The sequence below is a fragment of the Panicum virgatum genome, chromosome 1K (genome assembly GCF_016808335.1).
Source record: "Panicum virgatum strain AP13 chromosome 1K, P.virgatum_v5, whole genome shotgun sequence".
Taxonomy (NCBI): Eukaryota; Viridiplantae; Streptophyta; class Magnoliopsida; order Poales; family Poaceae; genus Panicum; species Panicum virgatum.
This window is the reverse complement of record NC_053136.1, coordinates 36,224,646-36,237,298: the sequence shown is the minus strand read 5'-3', so window position 1 is coordinate 36,237,298 and position 12,653 is coordinate 36,224,646. Positions and strand designations below refer to the sequence as shown.

Genomic DNA, 12,653 nt, shown 5'->3' with positions numbered 1-12,653 from the left:
GGAGGGAGTAGCACACAGGTAAACGAAGTTCGCATTACGTGCTCCGCGGGTACGTGGGATATCGCCGGTCCGTTCAACCCCGGCCCATCTTTCTGTCTCTCTCCTCCCCCCCGGCCCATCTCTCTGTCTCTCCTCCCTTGGTCTTCCTTTCCTGGCGGCGAGTCCGGCGACTGCTGGGCGAACGCCGACGCCATCGGTCACGCCGTCGCCCGGCCCTTTGCCGGCGCCGAGCAGCCACCAGGTATGCCCGCCCCTTCTCCTCCCTTTCGTTGAGCGGAACGGAGCAACCTAAACCCTAACAAAGCTATTTGTTGCTCGGATCTCAGTGACCCAGTTACAGTAGTATTACCTCCTAACTTCCGTTTTGTTTCAAAAAAAAAAGTCCTATGCTGGATCCGCCCCCGTTTGCAGCCTTCTTGGTTAAGCTTTGGCGGGCTTAACGTCGTGCGGTAGCGATCTGTGGCTCTGTAATACTTAGATGGCAGGATGGTTACCAGGAACCTCTGAAGGAGGATAAAGTTTGCTCGTTTTCCAAACACTTAGCGACTCCAGGTAGTTGATTGCCTGTGGTTTGAAGTGTAATGTGATTTTGCCCTCATTTTTTTAACTTTGTGATTTTGCCCTTTACTATTCACAATTCAGTGCGATTTTGCTCCTAGCCAAAGGTAAAAATAAGGGCAAAGATCAAGGGCAAAATCACGATGACTTGTGAAAAATAAAGGGCAAAATCACAAAGTTAAAAAAATGAGGGCAAAACCACAATTGCACTTCAAAGCTGGGTAAGAACACCAAAAAACCAAAGAAATTTTGCACGACAGATGCCCATGGCTGTGCCATTGTGATGTGTTGATGAGTCTATGGAGGATAATTTCTCTTGCAGTAATATTGTAACTTCATGTTGGTATGGGTGAAATAGCATCCTGACAATTGTGGCTCTAAGGCTCTAACGCATCTGCCATCATGCAGTTGAGGTTTCCATTTCTTCCTCTGGAAATGCATCCCCCACTGACTTTACACAGGCATCCTATGTGCGCTGAGGTACCTAACTAATATTCTCCTGTCGTTTTTGAGTATTTACGTCTTGATGTTGTTGCATTGCCTTAGTAAGATCTGCTGTTTTGATTTGTTCAGATTATCGAAGAATTCCAGAAGTGCCATTTGGACCACCCTGTCAAGAAGTTCTTCGGAGAGTGCACAGACCTTAAAATCAAACTAGATCGCTGCTTCCGACAAGAGGTGAGTGCTTTTAGTTCTTTGTTTTTTATCTTGTAGTTCTGAACCTTAGCTAAGGTCTTTTCCCAAAATGAAAGACTCATTTTCTAAATACCACATTACTGTACTTGAAATTCAGAAAGCTTTGAAGAGAAAGGCAAACTTTGAAGAAAGCAAGAAATTTAAAGAACAGCTGCAGGCCTACAAAAGAGAAATTGCAGAGGAAAACCAGGAATAAGAACTTGGAACAAAGGTCAAGGAACTAAAGGTGGATGCTCTTTATCTGTGGCAGGATGTCCTCAGTTGCATCAAGTGTGCTTGAACTGTATTGCTTCTAGAAAAAAACTTTCACACGATGAGCGGCAGCTAAAACCAGCAGTTAGAGGTTTACGTTCTTCATTGATTCTGAGATGTGCTGCTTTTTCCATGTTCATCCATGCTTATGTAATAACAATGAAGCTTTGTATCATACATAGACAAATCACTTTTATTGCTTAATACAAGCGGTTTTATTAGGAATTTTGCGTCCCCTTTTATGTGCACTATTTATTCTATAATGATTTGGTTTGCCTATCTTATGAATTATGCATTCAAATTGCGTTAGTTATTTTCTTGATCTGATTAATGTGTTTGCTGTTTGATGTAGACATATCACAGCCAGTTATATTTGGTCACACAGAGACAAGCGAACCAACCTTCTGGTTATTGTGGAATTCAGTTTCCTTTTCGTACTAATTTACACTATGTAAGAATTGTCATTGTGAAATTGGGATAGAAGACCTCATTAAATTGAACTCATTGAAATTTTTAACAACATGTGGATGTGGGGGCTATTCATAATCACAAATTTGTAAATGTCCTAGGATTTCCTACTTTAAAGCCTTTGAAGCTTTTTATACCATCATGGATTCTTGATCATTTGAAGTAACTTTGAAGAATTTATATTGAACAGTAGATATAGATTAACAGATTAATTTGACTTGCTTAAGAGGATGAGAAGTGAATGGCAGCATCTACCATCTGGGATAGTTGAGGTGGTCAATGATTAGGGTTTGTTAACTTATTACACTCCAGGAAATTATTGCTGTATGTACATGCTATCTATCATGTCCATTGATATTTTCAATTAACACCAGTAACTGTGTAACAAATGCTATTCCTGTCCATATGTTGACTTCTGGCTGAAAGAACAGCAAATGAAGATCTCTCATAATTCCTAATGTGATAGTAAATGGGTCTTTTGATCAAGAATTTGTATGGCAGTTGTAAATCCTATAGATATTACTCCTATTGTAGAAGACCATGTTATGGGGAAAGAAAGGTCTGTAAACACTATTGGAAACTGAAATGATAACCTCATTCCAATATAAATTGTTGCCTCAGTTAAGAATAATCATTCTTTGTATACTCACCTGTTGTTAATGTTGTTGACATCGATGAGATAGAGCAGTGTCTGGGTTGCTTCTGATCCGTACTGGCATCTGGCTTGAAGACTGAACTTTGACATAGGAATAGGAGTCTTGAGCTAATCTGCAATAATGTTTGGATCTACTTTGCTACTAAGCCACCCACTGATGAGCTTGGGGATCATGCCTTGCCAACCAGTGGCGGAGTTAGAAACGAATCATAGGGGGGGCTATTTTGCATAATAAAATAGATCAACATGTTCACAAGTGCGTAGTGTCTTACAGATCAAATATATTTTGAGGGAAGCATTCTATACAAGGATATAGAGATGACATTCTATACATATGGCATGGCTTGCCTTGCGTCGGACTCTGAATGGCAGTGGATTGTGGGCCTCCAAAGCTCCAAATCGCAACATATCCTTGGGATTTAGTCTGGGCCAAGGGGGGGGGGGGGGGGGGGCACGGCCCACGTTGGCCAATACACAGCTCCGCCAGTGTTGCCAACCCTTTGTTCAGGCATCTCATAGGAGGATTTTTTTCCCAACCATTTCAGATTCTCCAATGTTCATAATTCAGGTTAGTTTACGTGGTTATGCCTCATTAACATTCATTTTGGAATCCAAAAATTAGGTTTTGTTAATCCTGAATGCTACTAAACTGCATACGCATGAGTTTGATCTTTGATTCCATAAATTACGTGACATCATTTCTGTTGCTTGATGCATGTTTATCGTCTCACAACTACTAAATTGGAATTTCACCGAGTTTTTTGGGGCACTCATGAGCTAATCTATGCTGAGAATAATTTGCTTTCACCATATACTTATCTCACACCAGTACATGTTTTAGGCAAGGTGCTGCTCTAGCATGTGTTCGACTTCATTGGAGGAGCTCTCTGTCAAGCTATTGTTCCCTAGTTTTATATTTGCATTTATGCAGAATGGTGGTTGGTTACCCCATGACACAAGGTATTAAGGTACATCCATAGCTCCAAATACTGATTATTTTCTTCATTCCGATTAGGAACCTGAGCATATATTAGCTGAAGGAGCCATGGATTCACCTCAAGCTTGAGTGTAGTTCTCTAGAGGAAGACAATGACAATTGCGCAGCTTGAAGCATCTGGAGATGGAAGAACTGTCTTTCAGAGACACAAAAGTACTATTTCTGCAGAACAGGAGCATCACCAAGAGGTCAACACCATTAAGTCATGGATACATCAGGAATGCAATCACTGTAGAATATGCTAATAGTAACAAGAGATCACTGGTGGTGGATGATTGGCTGGGAATGCGCAGTGGTTGACATCCCAGCTGTCACAGACCAGAGTGGTGGAAGGTGTTGTTCCATCTCCTTGTCCTTGAGGTGGACGATGTGGAGGCAAGCCTCTCCACCCTGTTCATGTGGTCTCTGCCTCTGCCTGGGAAGGAGCACGTTCTGCAGGTCTGGATTTCTCTCGATCAGGATGCTGTTCACAAGTTAATGGCGATCTGCTATGATGTTCATCATCTAAGAACTAGAGGAGACAACAGAATCATAGCTTGTATGCTATTCTCGCCACTGTTAATATCTGCTATAATTATGTAGCGTTCCCAAATTTTATTGTTTGCTTTTCTGGTGCTACAATGTTACGTTCGTTCTTTTACCTCACTGTACTACCGGACTCTAGGAACAGTAGCTGCTGATCAAACATGAATAGATCGTGACAGGAAGCAATCAGGGATGCCCTAATGACTAATGTATACGTGCTATGTTTTACAAAAGTCAAGCGATCATGGTCCCATAAAATAGGCCGGAACAGCTCCGCGGGAGTTGCCTGGAAGCTTGCAGGTGCGGCTGTTATTATCAGTACCTTTCTTTTTTTTCCCCACTAAAAATAGAAGAGCGATTCAAAGGTGACTAGCGGTAGGCGAGTAGCACCACGGAGCGTCGAAGGATATCAATCCTCCTTTTTTTTTGAATAAAAAAAAGAAGGATATCAATCATCCATGGAAGCAAAAGCTATCCCGCTCCTGACTCCTTACACCATGGGGAGGTTCGACCTCTCCCATAGGTCTGTCTGTTCATCATCACCCATCTCTTTGGTTTTGTAGCAAACAGAAGTTAAGGATCCCGTGCATGAACTACGCGAATCAGTTGTTTCTCCGCATAATAGTGTTCCGTAGGTAGCTCTTCCCTCAGCTCTTATGGTGAGCGGCCGCAAGGTGTTTGATGAATTGCCTCAGCCTGCAGAGCGGCTGCCTTGGAAAACTTTGATGTCTGGAGGTTAATTTCTGCATATGCAAGTGACCTGAGCGTGCATTCTCTGTTGATCTTGATGTTAGGGTTGTCCACGCGCCCCTCACAAGGTCGAGGTGCTATAACAACCTTCCTAGAGAGCATGTCGCGCTGTACTACTCGCAGAGGGCATCCAAGGCAGGCCTACTGATTGCTGAAGCCACTGGGGTCTCTCAAACCGCTCAGGGGTACCCCAATGCACCAGGCATATGGACCAAGGAGCAGGTGGAGGCTTGGAAGCCGGTGGTGGATGCAGTGCATCGGAAGGGCGGAGTTTTCTTCTGTCAGATATGGCATGTTGGGAGGGCGTCTACTTATGGTAATGTCCCTTCTTATCAATGACCCTGCAAGTTAACATGTGTTAAGTAAAGGATTATGCATATGTTCTCTATGGTCTTTGGTCTTGAATTGTTAGTTATTGCATTCATGCTGGATTTCTTCAGAGCATGACATCGTAGTATTCTCGTATGTTGGTTGAATAATTTGCTGTAGGATAGGCTGGTGGATTTTGTTGATTCATCGTGGTAGGCATCTGAAATGTTATGATGGCAATGGACAAAAGTCCAGAAGAAATTGATGTCTTTTGTCTTGAAGAACCTTTAGAACTTGAGCTTAAACTAAAACCTCTGAAGTTATTGAAGACCACATATCTATTGTTCTCTTCTTAGGCTAATCTTGTCAATGCTTATTATTCACACATATCGTTGCTTCCTCAAGTGATGCATTCCATGTAGTTTTGAGGTTCCCCTGACAGCTATTTCTGGTATACACTGCAGATCATGCCTCAGATTCTCAAGGATGGAACTGTGGAGGAATTCTCTGCCCCAAGGAGGCTTAGAGAAGATGAAATCCCTCAAATCGTCAGTGATTTTCAGCTTGCTGCTAGGAATTGCATTGAAGCAGGTATGTCCTTCTTCCTATGATTGTATTTTACCTTTAATTTGCACTACCCATCTTCATAAATCATGATTGTGATTTATTCAAGTTAAAATCTAAAAAGCACCCAGCTGCCCAATATTAACCAGATTATATCATTTATTATTGAGTTACCATCATGAACTCTAGGCTTTGATGGGGTTGAAATCCACTGCACATTTGGGTACCTAATTGAGCAGTTCATGAAGGACAGCGTCAATGACAGAACGGACAAGTATGGTGGAAGCATGGAAAACCGCTGTCGCTTTGCTCTTGCAGTAATTCAAGCAGCCATCAACGAGATCGGAGAAGACAGGGTTGGTGTCCGGCTCTCACCATACTCAAACTGCCTGGACTGCTGGGATTCAGACCCAGACGCACTCGGTCTGTACATGATACATGCCATGAACAAGCTGGGTGTCCTCTACTGCAGCATGGTTGAGCCTGAGGTGGTCAAAGTGGATGGCAAGGTGCAAATCCCTTACAAGCTGTTGCATTTCAGGAAGGCTTTTGCTGGTACTTTCATTGTTGCCGGAGGATACAACAGGGAAGAAGGCAACAAGGCAGTTTCCGAGGGTTACACCGACCTGGTGGCATATGGCAAATGGTTTCTGGCGAACCCAGACTTGCCGAAGCGGTTTGAGCTCAATGCACCTCTGAACAAGTACGACAGATCAACATTCTACACACCTGATCCAGTTGTCGGGTATACCAATTACCCTTTTCTTGATCTTTCGTCTGTGTGATTCCTTCATCAGAACAAAATTGGTGCTATATATAACTTGCTATTGACATGGAATCCCAAATTAAATAAAATTGTTGAACACGCTGGAGAATATGAACTCCACAGCTGCCACAGTTAACTTTTCATAAAATTTGTGCAGTTTCTTCTTTCCTGGAAATTTTAAAAAACACCGTAGCTAGGTTTCAGTGCTCACTGAAAATGCATCATCACTTGCGCTGCGCCACTGGTTGGCAGATCAGGCCTGCGGTACCAGAAGCTGGCTGCAGGTCCCGGCCTTGGTGTGATGTGCAGTGGGTTTTCTGGTCAAGTTCCTTTCATTTCAAGTTCTTTAATTTCGTAGTTGCTACACTTTTCTTGTTCTAATCGCAACTACTTTGTAGTTTGTTAGCGTCTCTAATTGCAACAGGTGGATCGGATGCACACACATTTTCCTTTTGGTTGTCTTCACAATCTGCCTCGTGCATACATGTGTCTCTCTTCCTTCTCCCTGTCAGGCTCTCCATGCCTCTCAACCACTCCTATTATACACATGGATCAAGAAAAGCCCCGACTCCTAGCCGCCCCGAGCGCTGCGAGGCGGCTCATTCGTGTGTTGATCTACCCTCCATCCATCAATGATCTCACCTCCATCTGCTCCGTGGAGAGACGCACACGAATGCTCTGGTCTGAGACCATGGGATTCGCCGTGTATGGCTACCAACTTGATGCATGTTTGTTTCCCCCTCAGTAATGGTGCCAGTTGGTCTTCTCCTTCTCGACCCGCGCCTTGCGGACCGCCTGCTGGATCTGCCTCTCGTGCTCCTTGAGCATGTCCTCCATGTTCCCGCCGGGCGGCACCAGGGGGCCCGAGTAGTGGATCCTCCTGTTCTTCCCTCCGAATCCCTGAAAAGTTAACGATCGCAATGTGATCAGCCATCGCCTGAATTTTGGTCTCATCAAGAGTGTGCCATTGCTAGGAGCTGAATAGTGGTCGGTACTCACGGCCGATGTGTCCCTCACGCCGAGGTCCTTGTGGTGGGAGGAGCCCGGCCGGCCGACGGCGCTGGCCGGCTCGGCAACGTCCAGCCGGTTGTACCTGGGGTTGGCGTTCCTGGAGGCCGACGAGCTCGGGTGCAGGTCCGTGCCCCGGGACGGCGCGTAGGAGCGCTGCGACTGCGAGGTGAGCGTCGACGCCCTGACGACGGAGCTGGACGTCCGCGGGACCCCGCGCTGGTCGTTCCTGTACCACGTCGACCCGAACCCGGCGGTCTGCATCGCTGCCGGCTGCCCGCGCCCGGAGGCCACCGCCGGCGGCGGCTCGATCCGGAAGCCCGGTACGCTGTCCTCCTGCGAGCTGTAGTGGTGGCTCATGCTCTTCTGGTTGGCGCGCGCATGCCGCCTCTGAAACGAGACAACAGTTTTCAGACAACAGTTTGTTTGAACTGCCTTTCCTGGTGTTCGGAACGGAGGAGCACGAAACCTGGTAGTCTGCAATGGCGTCCTGGGCTGGCGCGGCCTTGGCGTCGTCTCTCCCGGGCTTGACGGAGACGGAGCCCTTGCCTCCGATGGCCGCCGCGGCGTTTTGCCTGCTGGCCTCCTGGCCCCGGAGCTTGGCGTCGTACTCCTTGCAGGGCGGGAACTTGGGCAGGCTCGCCGGGTCACACGCCAGCGGCTTGGTCCGGAAGAAGTCGCTGTCGAGAGCCGAGGCCGCCGTGCCCCGGGCCGACGGCTCGATGGCGAGCAGCGTGTCGAGGAGGTCCAGCGCCGTGGGGGGAAAGTCTCTGAACGTCTCGGCGATCTTGCGCCGGTACGGGCGCTGCGGCTTGAAGAGCGTCACGTCGGGCAGCTTGGCCTTGGCCCAGTAATCCTCGGACGGCGAGCCGCAGAGCTTGAAGATCTTGTGCAGCTGCTCGATCTCCGTCTGGCCGGGCATGATGGGCTTGCCGGCGAGCAGCTCGGCGAGGATGCAGCCGGCGCTCCAGAGGTCGACGGCGACGCCGTACTCGGTGGCGCCGAGCAGGAGCTCCGGCGGGCGGTACCAGAGCGTGACGACGCGGCTGGTCATGGGCTGCGTCCTGGCGGGGTCGAAGGTGGTGGCGAGCCCGAAGTCGGCGATCCGGAGCACGCCGCCGGCGTCGATGAGCAGGTTGGAGCCCTTGATGTCCCGGTGGAGGACGCCGCGGGCGTGGCAGTGGCGCAGGCCCTCGAGGAGCTGGGCCATGAAGCACTTGACCTGCGGCTCCGTGAAGCGCTGCCCGGAGAGCGCGGCGAGGCCGGCGAGGTCGTGCTCCATGTACTCGAAGACGAGGTAGAGGCTGTGGGAGAGGCGGGAGGTGACGATGCCCTCCAGCCTGATCACGTTGGGGTGGTCCAGCCGCCGGAGGATGTGGATCTCCCGCGCCATGAACCGCACGCTCTCCGGGTCCATGTTGACGAAGCGCACCCGCTTCAGCGCCACGATCTTGCCGCTCTGCAGGTCCCGCGCCTTGTACACGTTGCTGTAAGTGCCCTGCCCGATCTGCATGCGTGCGGATTCATTTCATGGCGGATTCATGATTGAGCGATAGATGCCCCAATTACTACCAAGTGATCGATGATTTGTGTTTTGCAAGAAGAAGAGGGGAATTGCCTTGTCCAGTCGCTCGAACGTGTCGGCGCGGCGGGGCAGCCAGCCGTGGACGACCTCGCCGGCGACGGAGGTGAGCCAGGAGGGCCACCCGGCGATGACGTGCTCGCCGGAGAACCCCTGCGGGACGCTGGAGATCACCTGGGGCGCGCCGCCGTCGGCGTAGTCCGCCGTGGCGCGGCGGTGGTGCGTGGGCGCCCCCGCGGTGCTGTACGACTTGCTGAGGGACGTGATGACCACGACGGCGGGCGCGGTCTTCTCCGCGGGCGCGGGCGCGATCGCGGTGGCCTTGGCGTTGGACGCCGTCCGGGACATGACGGCGGGGGCGGCGTCCTCGTCCTTGGCGGCGAGCGTGATGAGCTGCTTCAGCGACTGGCTCGGCGCCTTCTGCAGCGGCGCCGGGGCGGGGGCGCCGGGCGGCGCCTCGGCGACGCCCTCCTTGGAGCACAGGCCGCCCATCGCCGACGGCGCCGGGCGAATCAAACGTCGAGGAAACGAGCGAGAGCCGGCGCGGCGGGAGGAGAGGACGAAGAAGGCCAGCTAGGATGACGCAGGCGGCGGGGCCGACGACGGGAGACGGGAGAGCGGAGGTGGACGGGCAGGCATGGCGGTTGCAACCGCCGGGACGTTGGGCGCGCGCGCGTGCACGCGGGTATCCGGCGGCGGGGCCGGACACACGGGGTGCGCGCGCGCGGGAGCAGCGGCCAGCGGCGGGGAGAACGAAGAGAGGGGGCCTCGAGGACGCCGAGACCGTTGCGAATAGGCGACGGGGAGGGGCAAGCGGCGGTTGGCGCGGTTCGCGGAGGGCCGGTGGGGCCAGGGCGTCAGTGAGCTGGGCGAAGGAGGGTGGTCGGGCCGAGGTGGCCGCCGGCTAGGTTGGGGGAGTGGCGCGCACGACGTGGGAGGAGCCGGAGGAGACGTGCGCCCCAATTAGGTAGACCAGCAGCAGACCCCCGGAGTGTGGCGCTCCCCCATGATTTGGGCGATCGATGTGGCGAGCCGCTAGCGGTTGTTTGGGGTCTGATCCCTGTCATCATCAAATGTCAACGGAGGATGAAATCAAATCAAGCAAGGAGAAAGGAGAAAATCAGTCAACGTCGGTATATATACGCACCGTGATGAACAAAATTCCTAATGGCGCGATCAGTGCTTGCAGCAGCAGGCTGAACTAGGAGTGCTAATGGGTCATGACTTTAGTGGTCTCTTCACAGTCCAACAAGGTTCTTAAATATTTTAGCTCAAAATTATATAAAATTAGAGCCCAACCTTTTTAGAGTCCGACCCTTAGATTTTCTAATTCAAAATTTTAGACCCTTTACGACACCTATGCTGATCTGAACTAGACCCCGTGGGATGCATGCACTGCTAGTTTGGTTGGCTGATCCAACCATCGGGCCAGCTCCGGCTTGCAGAATCAACACCCAGCCTCGGCCGTTTCTGGCGGGCCTAGCTGGCGCGCTGTAACGATGGGCACTCGGGTAGGTAAAATTAACCCACAGAAGGTTGGAAATTAGGCAACCAATCATGCTCTAAAAGAATGTGCGGATGCACGAGCACACGGTATATATGGCAGAGAAACAGTGGCATCAAGAAAGCTTGGTGGAAGGGGCGAACAAGGGTTGGTTGCGGTGGCAAGGCAAAAGGCGAGACGTCGAGGGGCGGTTAAGGGTGGTAATAGACCGTCAAATTTGGTCTTAGATAATTTAAGACTCGGGCTCTAAAAGGATCCAGCTATAATCTTATACAATTTTAAGCTCAAAAATTTAAAGGCAAGTTAGGCTGTGAAGTGACCGCTAGGGTCATGGTTCGTTACCACCCCTATGGGCGATAGGGAGGTGATTGAGGGGTACTATCTTGCAATTACGAAGAAGAGGAGCGTGTAGGGACCAAGAAAGGAAGATTTAGAGGCACGAGAGAGGAGTGTTGCCATATATTCTTGTCCGATCAACCGTCGCTCAGGTGCGTGCTTGTTGCTCTACACGGCCAGCTTCTAGCGTTGAATGTTGATTCTAGCTAGGGTTCAATTAACAACGATTCCTAACCCTTAAGATGGCCAAGTGATAGTGGTTAGAGAAAGGAGAGTGGTAAATGACAGCGAGCATGCATGAGAGCGTGCCATCTCACTAACATGCATAACAATCTACATACGGTAGGAATGATACGAAACGAATGCTTATATCACTAGAATTTGTCTCGATCTCGAACACTCTGTTGGTGCAAATAAACATGAAAGGTGGATTGCCTCCTGCTGAAAATTTTGAAGCAGGTACTATAAAGAATTTATAGCGGCCGCGCGCAGTAACATATGCTGTAGTGGTTGCACGGGAAATGCTACCACTACAAGGTACTAATAATTCAAAGTTAGCATATTGAAACTTAGCGGCTATATATTATTCTTGTACTCGCAATGCAACAATAACGCTCCAAATGTTAGTTTCTACTCCATCCATTTCAAATTGTAAGTTGTTTGATTTTTTTGAACTCAAGTTTGACCACTCGTCTTATTCAAAAATTTGTGCAAAATATCACTTTTTTTGTTGTAGGTTGCTTTATCAATATAAGATCTTCAAAAATAATTTAAATTTGACAATATTTGCACAAATTTTTTGAATAAGACGAGTGGTCAAAATTAGAGTCAAAAAGGTCAAACCAACTACAATTTGGAACGGATGTAGTATATACTATGCGGTTGTAGTAGACCTTTGCACTAATTATTCTTATTCAAAATTCAAAGACGAACACCTCTCCGGTTACTCCATCTGTTTTTGAAAAGAACGCCATTCCTGTTTTGTCCCAACTCTCAAGTCAAACCATCTAAAGTTTAATCAAATTCACAAAAAAACTATGGATACTTATGATAACAAATATGTATCGAGAATTCAAAATATTCAGCTTAAAATATATTTCTATACTATACCTATTTGGTGTCATAAATGTTGATGCTCTTGTTTATAAAATATTGGTCACTCTTAAGATGGTTTGACTTCGTATAAAATAGAATACATTTATTTTGGAGACAGACGGAGTATTTTAGAAAAAAATGTTTAGCTAGTATATGAAGTAATGGTGGTGATCTAATCATCTAAGGAGAGTTTTTACACTAGGGAGATGCTGGAGGCATCGATTGTGTGTGTGAAAGCAGTGGAAGGCCTATCAAAATTACTCTACTCGACTACTCCTACAAACTAAAATAGGCCCGCTCAAAAAAGAAAAGGCCCGCAGGCCGCTGGCCTGGCCCAACCAACATGAAAATGCAACAAAAAAAACTTCCAAGAACGCTCCGGAGGCGTTCTTTTCTTTTTTATATTTAAAAAAATCAAAATTTTAAAAATATATGTCCGTTTTGAAAAATTTCAAAACTACAACCCGGTCGCTCTATGGGGGCGACAGGCCCTATATGTAATTTTTTTCCTTCAAATTTGCAACGAGGTCCATGGCCGAAAAAAAATGAAAGAGGGCCTGTTGCCCCCCCAGGGGCGACAGGGTCCCT

The 12,653-nt window shown here is 48.5% G+C and overlaps 2 protein-coding genes and 1 pseudogene across 2 annotated transcripts; 2 read left to right on the top strand and 1 right to left on the bottom strand.

Moving 5' to 3' along the window:
- The first annotated feature begins 50 nt into the window (after positions 1–50).
- On the top strand, positions 51–1,741 carry LOC120705024 (COX assembly mitochondrial protein 2 homolog). Its single transcript, XM_039989568.1, has 4 exons — positions 51–241; positions 967–1,038; positions 1,132–1,236; positions 1,352–1,741. The coding sequence occupies exons 2-4, from the start codon at positions 994–996 to the stop codon at positions 1,448–1,450; spliced, it is 249 nt and encodes an 82-aa protein (XP_039845502.1). The 5' UTR covers positions 51–241; positions 967–993; the 3' UTR covers positions 1,451–1,741.
- Positions 1,742–4,430: 2,689 nt separating this feature from the next.
- LOC120705035 lies at positions 4,431–6,669 on the top strand (annotated as a pseudogene).
- Positions 6,670–6,946: 277 nt separating this feature from the next.
- On the bottom strand, positions 6,947–9,808 carry LOC120705014 (probable serine/threonine-protein kinase At1g54610). Its single transcript, XM_039989561.1, has 4 exons — positions 9,167–9,808; positions 8,018–9,055; positions 7,540–7,938; positions 6,947–7,440 (listed from the first exon to the last, which is right to left on the bottom strand). The coding sequence occupies exons 1-4, from the start codon at positions 9,620–9,622 to the stop codon at positions 7,282–7,284; spliced, it is 2,052 nt and encodes a 683-aa protein (XP_039845495.1). The 5' UTR covers positions 9,623–9,808; the 3' UTR covers positions 6,947–7,281.
- Between the last annotated feature and the right edge of the window lie 2,845 nt (positions 9,809–12,653).